Source organism: Mandrillus leucophaeus, unplaced genomic scaffold (genome assembly GCF_000951045.1).
Source record: "Mandrillus leucophaeus isolate KB7577 unplaced genomic scaffold, Mleu.le_1.0 Scaffold225, whole genome shotgun sequence".
Taxonomy (NCBI): Eukaryota; Metazoa; Chordata; class Mammalia; order Primates; family Cercopithecidae; genus Mandrillus; species Mandrillus leucophaeus.
Genome location: NW_012102310.1, coordinates 4,456,563 through 4,478,486, shown reverse-complemented (window position 1 = coordinate 4,478,486; position 21,924 = coordinate 4,456,563). Strand labels below are relative to the sequence as shown.

At 39.7% G+C, this 21,924-nt stretch overlaps 1 protein-coding gene across 2 annotated transcripts in view; it reads right to left on the bottom strand.

Annotated features, from left to right (window-relative positions):
- Positions 1–14,677: 14,677 nt before the first annotated feature.
- SYT1 (synaptotagmin I) overlaps positions 14,678–21,924 on the bottom strand; it is a 503,705-nt gene continuing 496,458 nt past the window's right edge. For both annotated transcript variants that reach the window (XM_011981396.1, XM_011981395.1), the window contains one exon: positions 14,678–17,764. In XM_011981396.1, coding sequence (XP_011836786.1) covers positions 17,558–17,764 — 207 coding nt within the window. In that variant the 3' untranslated portion in view covers positions 14,678–17,557. The remainder of the gene's footprint in view (positions 17,765–21,924) is intronic.

Genomic DNA, 21,924 nt, shown 5'->3' with positions numbered 1-21,924 from the left:
ACATATATTCTATCAGTTCTGTCCCTCTAGAAAACCCTGACTAATACAGATTTGGGCACCAGGAGTGGTTCTAGAGGAACAGAATATTAAAGATGGGGTTCCTTCATTGGTTCGGGGGTTTCTGGAGTTGGCTGCTTAATATGATTAGACTAAAAAATGCTAAGGACTCTACTTCTAATACTATAGAGAACACTGATAGTCCTTGGCATAAACTGTTTAGAGAATTATGCAAAATAAATGCATTTGACACTCCTGATTCATCACTTATGAGAGGCAAGAAGTTTAGTGACTTCATACATAATACCTTTGACCATTATGTGGAAAACCAAGGAACTTAATGAAGCTGGTTGTTTGCTCCTAAGTTCAGTGGACAAAATGATGAAATAAAATGATGAATTCAGGTATTCTAAATCCCAGCTTCAGAAATAAATAATGAGCCTCAAATCTGTTAAGATTGTTAGTCTTAAACATCCACTGAAGGCCAGGCACAGTGGTTCACATCTGTAGTCCCAGCACTTTGGGAGGCTGAGGTGGGCAGATCAGTTAAGCCCAGCAGTTCAAGACATAGGGAGACCCCGTCTCTATGAAAAATACAAAAGTCAGCCAGACATGGTGGTATGCACCTGTAGTCCCAGCTACTCAGGAGGCTAAGGTGGGAGGATTGCTTGAGCCCAGGAGGTTAAGGCTGCAGTGAGCTGAGATCACACCACTGCACTCCAGCCTGGGTGCAAGGTGAAACCTGTTTCAAGACAAAACAAAACTAAACAAAAACTACTGAAATGGCTATTTTCTCATATACTAAATTCTTATACATATTTTTGGTTTCTCTGGACTTTCTTTTCTGTGCCATTGGGGTATCTGTGTCGTGTGGTGTACTGGTGTAGTGTGGTGTATCAGTGTACTAATATCTTGCTCCAGCAAGAATTAGTACTGACCTAATTTATGGATTATGATTTTTTTCAATTTTTAATACTCTTTTTAGGTCCAATTTCATTGTAATTTTTAAAATGATTCAGTAGAACCGCTCCTTCTACTTTTCTTTTTTTTTTTTTTTTGAGACGGAGTCTCACTCTGTCACACAGGCTGAAGTGTAGCGGCACGATCTTGGCTCACTGCAACCTCTGTCTCTCGGGTTCAAGCGATTATCTTGCCTCAGCCTCCTGAGTAGCTGGGATTACAGGCACATGCCACCATGCCCAGCTAATTTTTGTATTTTTAGTAGAGACGCAGTTTCGACATTTTGTTCAGGCTGGTCTCGAACTCCTGACCTCATGATTAACCCGCGTCGGCCTCCCAAAGTGCTGGGATTACAGGAGTGAGCCACCACGCCCGGCCTCCTTCTTTTTAATGTCTTTAAGGGACATAGGACTGGTAAGTCATTAGGAAAAAATACAAACATTAGTTCAAGGTTTTATGGAAAGAAGATAAAGGCTATTGGTAGTTTGGAAGTTTCTTTAAAATATGACAATACCTCATGTAGACAATAGTGTCAAGTGCAATGTGATTTTAAGAAAAATAAAGCAAAAGAGGATTTCATTTCAAAGTCGTAAACATCTGGTATTGATATGGGTTGGGGAAAATATGCAATTTGAAAGTTGAAATCAACAGCTCCAAAAATATTAGCCAATAAGGGCATAGAGTTGTACAGTAGTAAGAACATATAATGCCCCATTCCCATTCTGCATAAGTGATAAGCAATTAGCTTGCTTTCTGAGACTTGAAATGTGGCAGGAGCCTGAGAAAAGCAGGCCCTTTAAGTTTGCTAACTGAGGCTGTCAGTTGGGAAGGACGTTTTGTTTGACAGTTGATTAGGGATTAAATGGACTGGAAAAAAAATCAGTAATTTTTGCTGCTTTTCCATTTATTATAACAGCAATTATCTGTAGTTTTCTTCTGCCAGTTCTAAAGACTAGATTGAAACAATTATCTATGTAAAAAAAACATTGATCTTGAATAGCAAAAGGACAACTAGGATTTGAAACCACTAGCTCTTTGGTGGATAAGACTGTCATCTGAAAATTGGCTAACATGGTTGATAAATTGCCTTTAAATATCTGCCAAACTAAATAATGCAGTTCTGGAAAAAATAATATTGAACACATGGTTATCTAGCTTATTCCTAATTATTCAGCCTAATATTACTAATTCTTTTTGAGTCAGATAGTTCATATATTTATTGGTCAGTATTTACTGAGGGCTTATAACGCCAGGCAGTGTTCTAGATACATGAGATACAGGAATGAACAAGCAGTTGAAAGGCTTAGTCCCCAGGGTTTGAGGAAAAGAAATAGGCAATAAACAGATAAGCAAGAAAATATTTAGTATGCCAGATAGTGATGTTTTATGGAAAAAAAGCAGGGTTTGGGAGGCCGAGGTGGGTGGATCACCTGAGGTCAGGAGTTCGAGACCAGCCTGGCCAACATGGCGAAACCCGGTCTCTACTAAAAATACAAAAATTAACCGAGTGTGGTGGTGTGCACCTGTAATCCCAGCTACTGGGGAGTCTGAAACAGGAGAATCACTTGAACCAGGAAGGCAGAGGTTGCAGTGAGCTGAGATTGCACCACTGCACTCCAGGATAGAGGATGATGGAATGAGGATGCTGATGAGTTGGTATTTGATCAAGGACCTAAAAAAGTGAAAGAATTAGATATGGAGCTCTCTGGAGAATGACTGTTGACTTAGAAGGAAAAGCAGGTGCAGCAGGTGCAAAGGCCCTGAGGTGGAAGCATGTCGGCATGTCTGAAGAACACAAGGAGGCAAGCATGACTGGAGTGGAGCAAGCTAGGGAAGGAGTGCTGGGTAGAGAGGTTAAAGCAGTGGCCAGAGGGTAGACCATGTAAGGCCTTGTAGAACATGGTAAAAAATTTGGCTTTTCTCCTGAGTATGATGGAAACCCATTGGAAAACTTTAAGATGAGAAATGACACAATCTGTGTTTTAACACAATAACTTTGGCTGCTGTATTGAATATACTAAAGGGGAGAAGGTCGAAAGCACAGAGGTCTGTTAAGAAGCTGTGGCACTGGTCGGGCGCGGTGGCTCACGCCTGTGATCTCAGCACTTTGGGAGGCCAAGGCGGGCGGATCACGAGGTCAAGAGATCGAGATCATCCTGGCTAACACGGTGAAACCCTATCTCGACTAAAAATACAAAAAATTAGCCAGGTGTGGTGGCGGGCGCCTGTAGTCCCAGCTACTTGGGAGGCTGAGGCAGGAGAATGGCGTGAATCCGGGAGGCGGAGCTTGCAGTGAGCCAAGATTGCGCCACTGCACTCCAGCCTGGGAGACAGAGCGAGACTCCGTCTCAAAAATAAAATAAAATAAAATAAAATAAAATAAAATAATGAAATGAAATGAAATGAAATGAAATAAAATAAGATAAAATAAAAGCTGTGGCACTAATTGTTGTGAAATACAACAGTGGCTGGGATCAGGTGGGAGGAGTAGAGGTGGTGACTAATTAGATACTGCATATATTTCAAAGGCAAGGCTGACAGAGCTTGCTGATAAATTGGACATGGGTCATGAAAGAAAAAAGAGTAGTCAAGGTTGTTTTTGGCCTTAGTGAGATGGGGAAAATAATATGAATAGTGGGTGGGGATGAAGAGTGGCGGAGTGCTGGGGAAGAGCAAGTGTTCCCTTTGAGACACATTCCATTTCAGAAGCCTCTTACACATCCAAGTGGAAACACTGAATAGGCAATTGGATGTGAGGCTAGAGTTCAAGGGTGAGGCCTGGACTAAAGATAATTTTGGGTCATCAGCACATAAATAGCATTCAAGTCAGCTGGGTGCAGTGGCTCATACCTGTAATCCCAGCAATTTGGGAGGCCAAGGTGGGAGGACCTCTGGAGCCTAGGAGTTCAAGACCAACTTAGGCAATATAGCGAGACCCCATCTCTCAAAAAAAAAAAAAAAAGAATAAATTAGTCAGGCATCATGGCACACACCTGTGGTCCCCGCTACTCAGGAGGCTGAGGTGGAGGATTATCTGGGCCCAGGAGATTGAGGCAGCCAGCAGTGAGCTGTGATGGTGCCCAGGTGCCAGCCTGGGCTACAGAGTGAGAACCTGTAACAACAACAAACAACAAGGCATTCATTAGACAGGATGAGATCACCTAAGATGAGTGTGGAAAGAGAGGAGGTCTGAGCCCTGAGGCCCTTCAAAGTTCTTAGGGTCTGGGTGCGGTGGCTCATGCCTGTAATCCCAACACTTTGGGAGGCCGAGGCGGCTGGATTGCTCGAGTCTAGGAGTTCAAGACCAGCCAGAGCAACAAGGTGAAACCCTGTCTCTACAAAAAAATTAAAAATTTAGCCAGAAGTGGTGTTGTATGCCTATAGTCCCAGTTGTATGCCTATATATAGCTGGGAGGCTGAGGCAGGGGGATCACCTGCGCCTGGGGGGGCGGAGGTTGCAGTGAGCTGAGATAGTACCAGTATACTCCAGCTTGGGCAACAGAGTGAGACCCTATCTCAAAAAACAAAAAACAAAACAAACAAACAAACAAACAAAAACCCCAAAGTTCTTAGCATCATTATTGATGTGATCTATAACTTCTGACAAGCCCCTCAATCTCTGTGTTTCTCAGTTTCTAATCTAGCATTGTCCAATAGAAATATATTGAAAGCCACAAATGCCTGCCACATATGGAATTAAAAAAAATTTTAGTGGCCACATTTAGTGGCTACAAGAAAAGTTTTTTAAAATGTGAAATTAATTTCAATAACATATTTTATTTAACCCAATGAGGTAGGCAAAATGACGACCTGAAAGATGTCCCAGATCCCTGAAATGTGAATATATTCCTTACATGGCAAACGGACTTTGCAGATGTGATTAAGGCTAGGGCTTGAGAAGAATAGAGTGTCAAGAATCATACAGGTGTGTCCAATCTATGGTCAGGGAGATGCGAGGATGGAGAAGGGCTAGAGGGGAGATAGCTCTTCTCCTCTCTAGAAGGGCTAGAGAGGAGATAGCCTCTTCTCCTCAACAACAATATTGTTGTTGGCTTTGAAGATGGAGCAAGGGGCCACTAGCCAAGGAGTGTGGGAAACCTCTAGAAGCTGGAAAAGGCAAGGGAAAGGATCTCACCTAAGGCCTCCGAAAGGAATGCAACCCTGCCGAAACCTTGATTTTGCCCAATGAGACCTGAGTCAGACTTCTGGACTACAGAAACGTAAGATAATAAATGTGCTGTTTTAAGCCACTAAGTTTATAATAATTTGCATGGCAACTCCAGGAAGCTAATATACTCCATATACTCCCCAAATTATCATTTCTAGGTGAAATCTACATAAAGATTATTAATGAGATATTTTACTTTTTTGTACTTAGTCTTTGGAGCCTAGTATATATCCTGCATATATAGCACATCTGAACTTGAACTAGCTCCATTTCAAATGCTCCGTAGCACCATGTGGCTAGTGGCGATCATATTTGACAATATAGTTCTAATTAGTTCATTGAGAATGGGGCAAAGAAGTTTAGTACAAGAATGACATTTGTGATGGTTAATTTTATGTGTCAACTTGGCTAGGCCACATGCCCAGATATTTGGTTAAACACTATTCTGGATGTTTCTGTGAAGGTGGTTTTGGTTGAGGTTAACATTTAAATCAGTGGACTTTGAGTAAAGCATGTTATCTTCCACAATGTGGGTGGGCCTCATTCAATTCATTGACGGCCTGATTAAAACTAAGACAGATTTCCCCAATAAGGAATTCTGTCAGCTGGTGGCCTTTGGATTCAAACTGCGACTCTTCTCTGTCTCCAGCCTGCCAGCTCAGCCCATAAGATTTTGGACTTACTAAGCCTCTCCAGTGGCTTGAGCCAATGTGTTAAAATACACTTCTCCCTCTCTCTCCATCAATACATACACACACTTTGTTGGTTCTGTTTTTCTGGAGAACCAATACAACATGCATGAGACAAAGCAAAAACACACACCATATCTAGAACCCCCTACTCCACCTCCCTGCTTCATTTCTAGAGTCCAGAGCTTCGCAGAATAGTGATCAATCTAGAAAGAGAAGTATGTGCATTGGGAATGGGTAAGTGAGGCAGGAGGAGAGGTGCTATATTTTCCAGGGGGTAAGAGGAAGGGGGCATGAGAAGTGTGAAGGAAAGGGTCTATGTTGACTTTGCAAGGAGAGAGTATATTCTGTTTCAAAGGGCCAGAGAGATCTGACCTACCGTCCTAACAAAGCCAGTTTTGCTTGGGTTGAAGCATTTTTAATTCTGTCAAGGGTCAAATAGATGGGTCCCGAATTTGTCTGCCAAGGCCGCCATAACAAAATACCACAGACAGGGTAACTTAAACAGAGAAATTAATTTTCTCGCAGTTCTGGAGGCTAGTAGTCAGAGACCTCTGTGCTGGCAGGTTTGGTTTCTCCGAGGCCTCTGTCCTTGGCTTACAGATGGCCACCTGGTTGCTGCCTCCAAACAGTCATCCCTCTATGCCCAGGTGCCTCTGGTGGCTCACTGGGTCCTGATCACCTCTTGTAATAAGAACATCTGTTGGGTTGACTTAGAGCCCACCCTAGTGCCCACATTTTAACTTAATTACCTCCTTAAAGGCCCTATGCCCAAATACAGTCACATGTTGCGGTACTGGGCATTAGGATGGATTTGGAAGGAACATAAAATTCAGTCTATAACAGGCCCCAAGTGACCCCACCTAGGTCTGCCTTAGTCTCCCAACCAAATAATAAGCACTTAGTTCAGAGCAAGTGTTCAAAGACTAAATAGGTAGAGATGGCATACATCTTCCTAAAGAACTGTCAGCAAACTGGGAGAATCTTTCAGAGTAAAAATGCAGGCCGGAGTGAGCTCAAGTCACAGTGGCTTCTGGGGTCGGGGAGGCAAATGAGGATACCTTTATCTCTTCCTCTCCTGGCCATGAGATACCAGCAATGATGGTAGGCTGAGGCAGAGCAAACAAAGATGAGTCGTGTAGCCCATAATTACAGTCCCAAACCTGCCTAATTTGAGTCATCTGGGTCTGAGTCCTAGCTGTGAGAAACTCAGAAGCACATATTTTTAGGGAAATGTGAGAAAATGAAGCAACTGTGGTACTCACAGAAAAGTAGTCAGGGACCTGTCTTCTGATTCCTTTCTATAATTGATAAGGCATCCTACTATCTCACATTTGCTGGAGGAAGCATTGCTTACATATTCTGAAATGTGTTTCTTTTCCCCTGAATTTTTAAAAAAAATTCTGCAATGCATTCAAGGAAAGTGGTGTGTCCTTCAGGCACTGTTACTCTAAGAAGCATTGTTGTTTGCCTAAGGGTCAGAAGCATCTGGAAGTTAAGGAACCATTTGTGGGCTAGAAGAACATTTGTGGGCTAATGAACAAAACCTGAGAACCCGGGCTGTGCTTCACAGAGAGAGTGGCAGTGCAGCGCAGTTGGAAATAAATGGCACGTCTCTGTCCTCCCCCAAACTGCCTGAGCGCCTCCCCACCTTCCCTTCCTCCCCACCTCACTCACCAACCTGGAGGACTTTGCCGGGAAATTTCAGGTGGAAGGATGGCATTATAAAGGCTTGGAGATGTGAGAGGATGCAGCTTGTTTAGAGAATTTTGTTGCTAGAAAATGGAGTAGGGTTTGAGAGAGTGTAACAGCTAGTATCTGGGGATGGCCTTCAGCATTCTTGCGATGCTAAAGAATATCAATGTTAATCTTTAAGGAATAGGAAACGCTGAAACTTTTTTAGAAGCAGAGTGACATGACTTGAATCTAGGCAGCAAACTACAGCTGCCTGTATTTGTGTGGCTGGTGAGTTATGAGTGGTTTTTATATTTGTAAAGGATTGGAAAGAAAGGAAGGGTGGGCTGACGAACAGACAGACAGAGAGAAGATGTGACAGAGAATGTATCGACCTGAAATATTTACTTCTGGCTCTTTACAGCAAAGGCTGCTGACTGCTGGGCTAGATTTAGAAAGACAGTAACTGCCATTTATTGAATGCTTATTTTATAAGGGTGTACACCCTCTGTGATAATAGGAGAGTAATATCTCTGCAGCATATTATGAATCATACCCCAGGTGTACACACATGGAGTACACCCTCTGTGGTATTAGGAGATTAATATCTCTGCAGCACATTATGAATCATATTCCAGGTTGTACACAAATGTTTTGCCCCCACTGTGGTATTAGGAAAGTGATATCTCCTCAGGATATTATGAATAATATCCAGGGTATACGCATATGGGGTACACTTACTGTGATATTGAGACTAATATCTCTCTAAGATATTACGAATAATATCCCAGGGTGTACCCACATGGTGTACACTCACTGTAATATTAAGAGTGCTGTTTCCCCAAGATATTACAAATAATATCCTAGCATTGACACTCCCTGGGATATTAGGAGTTATTTCTGTCTAAGATATTACGAGTAATATTTCAGGGTATACACACAGCATGTACACTCACTGTGATATTAGGAGTAATGTCTCCCCAGGATGTTACAAATAATATCACAGGGTGTACGGTCACTGTGATATAAGCAGTAATATCTCCCAAAGATATTAAGAGTAATATCTCCTTATGATGTTATGAATAATATCACAGAGTGTACAACCACTGTGATATTAGGAGTAACTTCCCCCTAAGATATTATGAATAATATCACAGAATGTACACTCACTGGGATATTAGGAGTAATTTCTCCCTAGGAAATTACGAATAATATCACTGAGTGTACACTCACTGTGTTATTAGGAGTAACATCTCCTTAGGATATTACTTATAATATCACAGGGCATACACCCATAGTGACATTAGGAGTAATATTTCCTTAGGATACTATGAATATTATCACAGTGCATACACCCTCGGTGATATTAAAAGTAATCTCTTCTGAGGACATTACGAATACTATCACAGGGTCTACATTCACTGTGATGTTAGGAGTTATATCTCTCCGGGATATTACAAAGAATATCACAGAATGTACACACAAGGTATGGTGTACAGCCCCTGTGATATTAGGAGTAACATCTCCCTAGGATATTACGAATAATATCACAGATGTACAGACATGTTGTATACCCACTGTGACATTAGGAGTAGGATCCCCCTAGTGTATTACGAATAATATCCTAGTACACCCACTGTGACATTAGAAGTAACATCTCCCTATAATAATACGAATAATATCACAGGATGTACACATATGGCACTGTCACATTAGAACTAACATCCCCCTGGAATGTTACAATTAATATCATAGGGTATACACATATGGTGTACATTCACTGTGACATTAGGAGTAACATACCCCTAGGATATTACAAATACCACAGGGTGTACACACATGGTGTACACTCACTATGACATTAGGTGTAACATCCGCCTAAAATATTACAAATAATACCACGGGGTGTACACACATTGTTTAACTCACTGTGACATTAGCAGTAACATTCCCCTAGGATATTATGAATAATATCACAGGCTGTTTATACACATGGGGTACACCCCCTGTGACATTAGCAGTAACATCACTTTAGGATATTATGAATAATATCACAGGGGGTGTGCACACATGGTGGACATCCCCTATGACATTAGGAATAACATCCCCATAGGATGTTATGAATAATATGTGTGTACACCCGCTGTGACATTAGGAGTAACATTACTCTAGGATATTATGAACCATATCACAGGGTGTGCACCCCCTGCAACATCAGGAAGAACATCCCCCTAGGATATTAGGAATAATATCACAGGATGTACACTTTCTGTGACCTCAGGAGTAAAATCCCTTTAAAATATTACGAATAATATCACAATGTGTACACCCTCTGTGACATCAGGAGTAACATTCCTCTAGGATATTAGGAAGAATATCACAGGGTGTACACTCCCTGTGACATTAGCAGTAACATCCCCCTATGATACTACGGATAATATCACACGGTGTACAGCCCCTGTGACATTACAAGTAACATTCCCCTAGGGTATTATTAATAATATCACCGTGTGTACACCCACTGTGACATTAGAAGTAGTATTGCCCTATAATATTTCGAATAATATCTCAGGGTGTGCACCCTCTGTGACATTCAGAGTAACATCCCTCTAAGGCATTATGAATAATATCACAGCGTGTACACCCCATGTGACATGAGGACTAACATCTTTTTAGGACATTACAAATAATATCACAAGGTGTACACCCCTGTGACACTAGGAGTAACATCCCCGTAAGATATTATGAATAATATCATAGGGAGTACATGCCCTGTGACATTAGGAGTAACAACCCAGTAGGATACTGTGAATAATGTAACACGGTGTAAACCCATTGTGACATTAGTAGTAACATTCCCCTAGGATATTATGAAGAGTATCACAGGGCGTACACCCCCGGTCACATTAGGAGTAACGTTTCTCCAGGATATTATGAATAATATCACAGGTTGTACACTCCTTGTGACATTAGGAGTAACATCACCCCAGGATATTATGAGTAATATCACAGGGTGTACACATCAGGAGTAAAATGCCCGTAGGATATTACGAATTATATCACACACTGTATACACATAGTGTACACTTACTGTGACATTAAAAATAACATTCGTCTAGGTATTAGAAATAATATCACAGGGTGTTAGGGTAACATTTTCCTAGAATATCATGAATAATATCACAGGGGGTACACACGTGGTGTACACCCACTGTGGCATTAGGTATAACATCGCCCTAGGATATTACGGTTCGTATCACTAGGAGTACCCACACATTGTGTTTACTCACTGTGACATTAGGAGTAATATCCCCCTATGTTATTATGAATAATAACACAGGATGTAAAAACATCGTGCACACCCACTGTGACAGTAACAGTCACATCCCCCTAGGATATTACAGATAATATCACATAGTGTCTACCCACGTAACATCCCCATAGGATATTACGAATAATATTACAGAGTGTAAACACATGGTGTACACCCACTGACATTAGGAGTAACATTTTCCTAGGATACTACAAATAATATCACAGGATATACACATATGGTGTACACACACTGTGACATTAGAAATAAAATCACCCTAGGGTATTACAAATAATATATTAATAATTATTATAATAAATATTAATCAATATTATTCGTAATATCCAAGGGAGATGTTGCTCTTAATATCACATGGGGTGTACTTCCAGTTATATTATTTGTAATATCCTACTGAGATGTTACACCTAATGTCACAGTGTACACGCAGTGATATTATTCATAGTATCCTACTGAGAGGTTACTCCTAATGGGGAAGGAGGAGAAAAAGAGAGAAAAGGATGACATTGTTTGTGGCTTTTGATCCAGCTGTTCCTAAAAGTAATCACCCACCTTGAACTTCCTGGTTAGGTGAGCTGATGGTTTATCTCTATCTCCCTCCCTCCTCTTTTACCTTTCTTTCTGTCTTTTTTCCTTAACACAACTTGATTTAGATTTCTTCCTTTTGCAACTCAAACATTCTTACCTATAAAAGGTGTCGACACTTTGTTGCAGAGTCCAGAGGAGTAGGAAGTTGACAGATTTAAAGTGGACAGCTGAAAAGGAAGTGAGTCCCAACTTGCTAAGCATAAAATACCTCTTAACCTTGTGTGTGCCCTGGTAGGGGCAAGAATATTTTGCACAGGGGACAGGCTGGGCTGGCAGGATAGTTACTGTCAAGGAAAGATGAATGTGACAACTTTGGGGATATTCATTGGTGGGAAGCAGTGAGGAGTGAAGAAATCAATATAGTTGAAATGCGGATTTTAAAATGTGTGTAACAGTCAGCCTCAGAACTTAGATTACACAAATCATCAGCATGTGTGCATGGTGCTTTTGTTTCTGGGTCTCTGTTGATGGCTCCTCTTGCATAATTATTACTCTGTATGCTTTGGAAAATTTTTTTGTACATTTAGTACCAGGCTATTTCTCATTTTTATTTTCCTGCTTTTTTACCTTCTTATTCCAAAGTCACCGTGTGACTGTTTTATGGTAGAGATTTGTGTGCAGCCTAAATCAGTTGCTAGACATCAAAGAGTCATGTGCATATGTAATAAAGATGTGTTGCAGTGGGGGTGGAAGGTAACTGCAATCATGGTTGGAATTTTCAAATCTGTTAAGAGTCAACTCTGTGCATAAAAAGAATAAGAATGTGATTTCTATGCATGTTTTATCAGCTGGGGGGATGACTTGTGTGACTCAGAAACATCTGACTCCTCTGTGGGAAAAATGAAAGCACTTAAAAAGTGTTTGCAGCTGGGAACAGGTTTCCTAACGCACTGATCATTTGCTGGCTGTTCTCATTCCCGCCTTTATACTCTGCTGTATACTTGGGGGTGGGATCAGAGTCCTTGCAGACTGTTTTTCCTAGAATCCCTTACCAGCTGGTTCTGCCAATGGGAAGCACTGGCTGTAGTGGAAGGGAGGAGAGGAGAAGAGATTTTCTTCCTGCCTTGAGCTTCTATCAGTTTCCTTTTACCAATAATGAGCAGACTGGATCAGGGTTTTCCGGCAGTTCCCTCACCTCCAGGGTGGACCAGCACCTAATACACTTTTGTGGTCCTAGAATCATGGAGTCTCCATGCAAACTTCTCCAAGATTCCAGTCCCTCCCTTCCAGTCCTGGGCTCCATGAATACTACATTCTCTATTTTCTTCTCCCAACCCTAGAGGTGCTATCTACTAATCTTTGAGTTACTTTGTTTCTGCTTTGCTTTCTCAGCTCTCCCTATACAGCCAGTTTCCTATGTTACATTCTCTCCCTGAAATATGTGAGATGGTTTTGTTTTCCTGGCTAATAAATATCTTTAATATATTTGCATTAGACGTTCAAACCTTTTGGGAAAATGACATTGAAAAAGGATGAAGCAAGTTTTTTTTTTTTGATAATTCATTAAGAAATATTCTTTAAATAGTTTTAGATCAAATTTCAAGAGCATTTTAAGAAACAGAATCCTCACCATTGAAAACCAAACGATTGTGATTGTTTAATGCTGATTTTTTTTTTTTAAATTTCTAACCCGAGTTGTGCCTTAAGTTTCCTTTTATAAACTTAGATTTTTGAACCCTTTGCCAACAACTTCCTCACAGTATATAGTTATTAAGCGATCTTTCCCTTGGTTGTCTTAGCAGTTTGGGTTTAGTTCCTATTTTTATTTGGCCATCACTGATAGTACTGATTGAAGGAAGTGTGATGTAGCCAGCCCTCAAAGACTCCATCATGAATACACTTGTCAAGTGAGATAAATTTTGCAGAAGTCTTGCTCACTCCCTGACTTGGATGACTCCTGCCAGTTCCTTTAGTACTTCGCTCGCTGTATTATCCTCTCTAGAAAACTCTTTGATATCTCCTCCCCAAAGAATGTGTTGTGGGATAGGATCCCCAGGATACAGATTCTGAGATGAAGCTGTACAGGAAGGGGTTTTATTGGAGGGAGTGCTCTTAGGAGCAACACCTGCAAAGCAGTGAAGAAAACCAACAGGGCAGAGAAAGAAGTTGAACTGCAGTGCAGTGGCAAAAGCAGTCTCCACTAACCCCTGGGGCTACGATTCTGAGATGGCACTTCAGAGAGATACAGAATCAGCAGCCGATTGTGGGCTGCTCCCAGGGAGGGTGCATAAACTTAGGTGAGACAGGTTCCTTCTGTGGAGCACAGAGGAACACAGCTGTCAGCTATCAGCAAGCACTACTTCTAGCAGCTGCAACAAGAGTACCTCTCTGCTGAAGGGGGATCATGGTGATACACCATGGTATCCACTACGATTGAGCCAGTAAAAGTCCTCAGGGATAGGCCAGGCACAGTGGCTCACGCCTGTAATCCCAGCACTTTGGGAGGCTGAGATGGGTGGATCACGAGGTCAGGACATGGAGACCATCCTGGCCAACATGGTGAAACCCTGTCACTACTAAAACTGCAAAAATTAACTGGGCGTGGTGGCAGGCGCCTGTAATCCCAGCTACTCGGGAGACTGAGGCAGGAGAATCACTTGAACCTGGGAGGCAGAGGTTGCTGTGAGCCAAGATCGCACCACGGCACTCCAGCCTGGCAACAGAGCGAGACTCTGTAAAAAAAAAAAAAAAATCCTCAGGGATCCAACACCCTTACTTTTAAGTGCAAATACAGTGCATTGGGATGGTGTATTTACATCAGCCTGAGACTGTGGGCTCCAGCATCCAGTATAGTAGGCACTTGATAAATGTTAAATTTAGTGGAGGAAAAATGTTTACTTGTTTCCCCTAGCAATTGCAGTAGGCATAGAATCTAATGTATCATGCTGTCCTCTGAAACTGGGGTTAAAATAGTCTTGTTTTCAGTCCCATTCTGGAGAAGCTATGTGACTTGGGTTCTGGAGTGAAAACCCTGAAGGACACATGTTGGGCAAAGTGAAAAGCCTCAGAGTTTGCCAGATGAACTGATGACAAACAAGCATAGAGAAACACATGTTGAGAATGACACTGCCCAGGAACACCACGCGGTCATGGCCAAATGCTCCCGGGTGTTGTCTTCCCTCCAGCCATTCTGTATTCAGATGTGACTCAGACGCTGGCATTCAGTGCAGTTTTCTTTAGCTGCTGCTGCTTCCAGGAGTCCCCCAAAGTCAGTAGGCCACTGGCTTACCACCAGAGTCAGGCAAGGAAAAGAGTGGGAAGGCAGCAACATCAACAGGAAATAAAACATTTTTATTGAATATCTGTGTAATATGTTAAGTCATTTTTAACAACAATCAGAAAACTACTGTGGAATTCACTACACAAAGTGAAACAAAATTTAAATCACCTCATCAAAAATGAAGGTAAAATACAGCTGAAGTAGTTGGCTCGCAGGCCACGAGCCATATGGCAGAAGAAAACACCCCAACATTTCTACAAGATACAGGGAAAACCCACACATAGAAACACTCAAGCAGGCAGTAAATATACACAAAGGCAACTAGGATCTTTCTAGAGCATCGGATTCTAATACTTTACACAGCTTTGTCAGAAGGGTACATGTGGCTTATTTGAGGATGAATCTTGGTCATAAAGCAGGTTCCATCACTGACTCGTGAAAGATGGCATAGTACCAACTAATTCTATGGTGACAATCCCATTTCTGGCAGTGTTGCAAGAGAATGCATTAGTAGTACTTTAATGCAAGAAATAATGTATATTCAGCAGCTTGAACCTGCTTGTTTTAAAGTGTGGTTTCATTGTGTACAACTTAAAGCTGAATACAGTGAAATTAAATGTTTTTTGTGGTATTTAAATATTTTTTAAAAGCCAGTCAACTCCCTCTCTTTGGTAGGGTTTGGCCCTTTAAATTGGAAAGAGTCTTGTTTGAATTTTCTGTTCAAACCGTTATTTAATTTCACATTCTGACTTGTGTGTATTTTCTATTGCCTATGTGTTTAAAGAAGTATGGACCATCAGCAGACGGTGATGTTATTTTCCTTTTATCCTTTATGTCTGTGCCAATTGTAAAGCGTTTGCTGTGTCTGGCCTAAAAGGCAAAAGTGCCCCCTCTTTGATAAGGAAACAGTAACGACAGGAATTCCAGTTTTATTGGGAAACAGCCAACCCCATGTTCAAAGCCTACCATCAGCCCTTTTTGAATTCTCTTTAGTTTTTGAAAAGACATGGTGTGATATCCTGAAGACTGAACATGAGGCCAATGCTTAGTTTTCCTCCATTTTGTTTTGGTATTTGTGAAGACAAACTTTCATTTCACAGCATCGTTACTGTCTGTGGCCTGGGAATTAAAATGGGTCACAGAAGTGAATGGGAGAAAAGGCTAGATGCAGTGTGAGATAATAGGCCGCCCTTCCACGAAGTGGTTGTCTACCATAGTGGGGAAAAATATGGAATATTGCACAGTGCTTGACAAAATGCTGTGTTCCACCCCATTCTATGTATCTTCCTTGTCCTATGCATAGCTTTTCAGTTCTGGATTGGTCCTTTGTAATGAGAACTGTTTGTGCTACACACACCTTGGGCAGTGCAGTAGAAGGGAATGGCAGTATTGTTACAATATCACTACGGAATAAATTGAGTGCTATCCACTGAGGAAACTACGGGTCTAAGCACACACGGCAGTCACAGTGTTACACAGAGCAGTCCTTTAAGACTCTTATGGAATGACTAGTAGCTTCATAATAGTGCCATTTACTACATAATAACATTGAAAACGTTTAAAAACTCCTCCTAAATCAAGCATCTAGTATACGTAAGAGGTTGCTTCAGTTTTCTAGAACTTGTTCTTGGTTTGTTTCACCTTTTTTTAAAGGACAAATTAAAACTTATTTAAGTAAAAAGAGCATATAAAAAGATCACTAGCTGTCTGTTTTGGCTTAATTGAAGTGCATTCAGAACTATGGCTAATTGTTGTTGGTTTTTTTTTTTTTTTTTTCATCTTTTGATGGGATTACAATACTGTCTGTTTACCACAAAGTAATTTTGTGTAATAAGCACAGATTGCTGTGTTAAAAATATCCTGCATTCCTTCTAATCTGGTTTTATATAATAAAATATTTTGTTACAAACTCTAATGTGCAAACCTTTTGGAATTACGATAGGTGTGAAATCTGGAACAGAATTCACAGGATGCACATTTTGTATAAAGGTGATAACGGAGAGCTACTTTTTTCTTTTTAAATAGTCAGGCAATAGTTCATAAATGTTAACTTCTCCCCTTAGCTTCTTCTCCCCCAACCCCAAACAAATGTATGCACACCACACACACACACACACACACACACACACACACGCACGGAACACCTTGTTGTTATTCTACAAGGAGTAATATGAAATCATTGACTCCTGTTCAGTTGCTTCCTCAAATGTAAGAGTGAAGCCATTATTTTAGCTTTGTAAATATGTACAGACAGATGCTATTCTGGTTTGTGGCTATGCTTCCTTGAGGTCAGCCTGGATGCTGCTGCTCAGATCATGCTATTTTGCCTGTGTAGGAATTCTACAAAATTGGATTCACCCACCAAGTATGTGGTGTAAGTTTATCTCGTTTTCAAATGATTGAATAGAAAGCTCAGGTTTAAGTTGTCCTTTAAGATGTCAGTTAAACTGTACTAGTGCCTTACGAGTTGATATTTTTGCTGGAATGCAGACGATACTATATTACCATATAATATATTATCAGCTCTCCTATATCTCAGTCAATATACATAGTTTAAAATAGAACATCTTATTAAAAACATCTAGATATACACAGATTAGGAAACACAACATACAGATACACAAACTAGAAATAAATCTTTAGCATACTGGTATATACAACAGTGTGATACAATAAATAATTTCAGTCATGCTCTATCTACACATCATATTGCTTAAAAGAAGAGTAGATTTGGAGGGCAGTGGTATGATGAAGGACTTAGGGGCTCTCTACATTTAAATCTGTGCAAATTAAAACAGGATTCGAAGTACCACTGAATTGTGTTAAGAATGCATGGCTGGAAAAATGAAAGGACCCATATTACTGAGGTATTTACAGATACTGGCTAAAGAGCACTATATGGGCAAATGCAGAAAGGCTTCTTCTTTCCTTTACTTCTTGACGGCCAGCATGGCATCGACTTCCTCCTCTACCTGCAGGGTGTGCCACTGGGCAATAGGTCGCCTGGGGTTGGCCAGCATATCTGACCAGTGTCGCAGCTCCGCGCCGGTGCTGTTGTAGCCCACAAAGACTTTGCCGATGGCATCATTCTTGCCAATCTTGTCATAGTCCAAAACAGTTACCACCACCTGCACTTTCTGAAAGAAGACATGAAACGAATATGAATCATCTAGCTCTAGAGATAAGGCCCGACTATAAAGCTTCCTTGAGCACTAAAGAATTGGAAATAAAAGAATCAGTCTCCAAGCACTAGGATGAGGATGAAAATGACTTGAATGTAGAAACTTGAGTCCAAATTTCCTTTTTCCGTTACTATATCATAATTGTCACCATCATCATCTTACTACTCAAACGTTAATTTTTATTATATATGTTGCACTGTCTTTTACATGAATGAACTCAGTTACTTCTCATAATAGATCCTATTAATATTGCCGTTATACGGATAAGGATGCTTGAAGCTCTGAGAAGTTAGATAACCTGTCTGAGGTTGTTTAAGGAATGAGTTGTTTGGTTTTCAGAGCCTATGCTGTAAACCTCCGTGCCATGGGGTCTGTGTCAACTTGTGCTAACCTCTAAATTCATTTGCTTCAATTGTCTCATCAGTGAAAGTTCTGGCATTGGTGTTCAGGCAACTCTATTTGATTACAATTCCCAAGGCAACCATGTGCAATAATCCAATTTCAAGGGGGGACAGCATGTTACAAAAAAATTAATGTAGAATTTCAACTAATCATATGACTGTGAGCATAAAACATGACATTATAGTGAAAGTCTTTAAAAACTAGTAATAAAGATTTTTTTTCTCATCCATTCATTCTCTTAGTAAACATTTACTGAGTACCTACTATGTATCTGGCATTGATATCAAATGTAAATATCATTTTAGGCTACATAGGATTTACTTCAATGATTCCATCAGATTTTTGAAAGTTTATTTGATAACTTCCTTTTCTGAATGATTAAACTGATGAAAGCAAACCTGTACTATTATGGTATAAAAGATATACTTTTTAAAAGCACATTTCAGTTCTACTTTCTGAATAGTTAATTTACTTAGCAGAATATGTGATGCTTTCAATCTAACAGCTGAGTGTAAGGATAAGAGTTTAAAATAAATGGAATATATAACATTTATTGCCAGAGTTAAAAGTAGCAGAAAATATAATTATAAAAGCTAGGGCCAGATGAAGAGCCAGCTGAGTTAGAGCCCTTTAGTGGACTTTATATGCTGAAGACTGATTTATTATATTAATGAAATGAGAAATGTCATTGATACACAGCTTCAGAACAGAGAAAGCAATCACTTCTGAAAGTGGAATTTAGAATGTAAAATGCAACACATTGGCAATAAAAGAGACAAACTTCCCTGGGAGTGATTCCATTGTTAAAGGAATTAACTATCCACTGGGTAGTTTCTGGAAGCAAGAAGAGGGCTATATTGATTCTTAGAACTTGTCCTAAGCAAACTTATCAGGAAGCAATCATATTGTAATGAATGGGGCTGGGCACATGATACACAAAGGCAACAGAAGTTTTTAGAGTTTGATTATTCCACTTAGGAATGCATTGATTAGTAGCATTCAAGACAAAATATCCTTGTGAAGCCTTTGGATTAATGTTTCCAGCTGCATATGTAGTTTATTTCTACATTTGGGGGAGGAAGTCTGACATTTTCACATGCATTTGGAAATTCGCGTATTTTGCTTCTTTCATAATACGTTTCATAGGGATAGAGAAAGACAGAAGAACAGGCAGATTGTCTTATAACCTCAGGATAAGGGAAACTTAAACCCCTATTTTAGCATGTGAAATACTCAATTATTTTTTTCTAGGAAAAGGTAAAGACTAGAAAAGTTGCCACCTATAAAAAAAGGAAAAAAAAGGAACAAACTGACTCAAGGAGTAGAGAAGGAGGGATACAGCCAAAGGAATGCTCATTGTTTCCATGTCTAATGTACTCTGTACTGGGCTTAGTTTCTGTCTGTCCTGACAAAATGTTATTGCCTCTGAAATGCTGCCCCAGAAATCTAACCTATGTGTTATTTCTCATGTGCTTCACTTTCGATATATTTGCATTTTCTGCAGTTTGTAGTTGAAAAGGATATTTATTTTAAAGGCATAGAATTGTAGCTCAATGGGAGTTTTCATCTCAGTGCCTTGCTTTATACTATTTAGTGAAATTAAAAAAATTAAATGCCAGGAGGTGTTAGTTTCCATAGGAATAAGGTCTTAGAACTTTGAGTTCACTGAAGAACTATTGCCAATAAACTGTTGGAAGAAATTGATGTTTTGAGGGTTTGTGAGTGGGTCCAAAGCAAGGGGCCCACTGGTTCAGGCTAGCGAACAAGTTATTGGGAAGAGGGAACCAGTGTCCTCTGCATTTACTTATATAACAGATGTTGAAAATAAATAAGTATGTATAATTTTGACACCATGGGAAAATTTATATGATAAATGTTGTATTTAAAACTATTAACCAATATGAAGATGGTAGAGTTATTGGTTATTTTTGGTCATTTAAGACGCCCTATACTACACAGTAGCTACCAGCCACATCTAGCTGTATCCATTTAAATTTAAATACATGAAAGTTAAATAACGTTCCTTGGTCAAATTAGTGACTGAGGTACTCATTTGCCACCTGTGGCTACCATATTATTGGACAGCATGGATGACAGAATATTTCAATCGTTATAAAATTCTATTAGACAGCACTGATTTGTATACTGATTTAATCTTATGGTTAGATCCATTTTCTAATAAAATGCTAACTTGAAAAAGAGAGGACATTAGCATGTGAATAATAATGATGATGATGATCGGACCGTTTACTGTGTGTTCCTATGTATTGGGCGCTGTTCCAAGTGCTTTTATTGCATAAGCTCACTTTGACAAGGACTCTTATCGTTCCTACTTTATAGATAAAGAAACTCTAAGCCTCAGTTTTTTTACATATAAAATTGGGATAATAACAATAGTACTTTTCTCACAAAGTTCTTCTAAGGATGAAATAAGATTACATACGTAAAGTGGTTAACTTGGACCTAGGCATATTTTATATATATATATATATATATATATACACACACACACACACACATATATATGTGTCTTTGGATTAATGTTTCTATGAAGAAAGCTAATATAATAGCTATACTTATTTTATATATGTATATATTATATAGCTATACTTATATATAAAATATATATTTTATAAAATAAGGTAGCTATATTAGTTTTCTTCATGGAATAAAGCTGTGATTCATTCATAAGATACTGTCTTCTAAGAATAGATTAAAGGTAAATGAAGACACAACTGGGCCTATTAAGGGTGGTATGGCACTATTCACAACAGCCAACATATGGAATTAACCTAGGTGTCCAACAACAGATGAATGGATAAATAAAATGTGGTACGTAAACACAATGGACTATGATTCGGCCATAAAAAAGAATGAATCCTGTCATTTGTGGCAGTGGATGAAACTGGCAGACACTACGTTAAGTGAAATAAGCCAGGAACAGAAAGTTAAACACTGTATGTTCTTACTCATGTGGAAGCTAAAGAAAAGTTGATATCATAGAAATAAAAGGTAGAACAAAGGATACTAAAGACTGGGAATGGGAAGATAGGGAGAGATTTGTTTAAGGATACAAAATCACAGCTACATAGGAGGAATGAGTTCTAGTGTTCTGTACCACTATAGGATGGCTATAGTTAACAATAATATATGATATAATTTCAAATAGCTACAAGTAGGATATTGAATGTTCCCAAACCAAATGATAAATGTTTGAGATGATAAATATGCTAACTACTCTGATTTGATTACAATACATTATATATATGAAAACATTACTATGTGCCCCATGAATATGTACAACTACTATTTGGCAATTAAAATAAATAAAATAAAATACTAAAGAATATTTGTTATTGCGGACCTTTAGAAGGTTCTTCGTTGTAGGTTTGATGTCTGCTCTTTGTTTCTCCTTCAAGTTATGGGCAAACTTTTACATCACTGAAAATATACACCTGTGCCAATTATTGAATAAAATGTAATAACAGTGTTGTTTCATGCAGTTTGACTCTATGATGCCCATTAAAGATTTGCGAGAAGTGGCCCAAAATTACTGGATATGAACTTTAGATTCTTTTTTTTTTTTTTGAGACGGAGTCTCACTCTGTCGCCCAGGCTGGAGTGCAGTGGCCTGATCTCGGCTCACTGCAAGCTCCGCCTCCCGGGTTTAGGCCATTCTCCTACCTCAGCCTCCCGAGTAGCTGGGACTACAG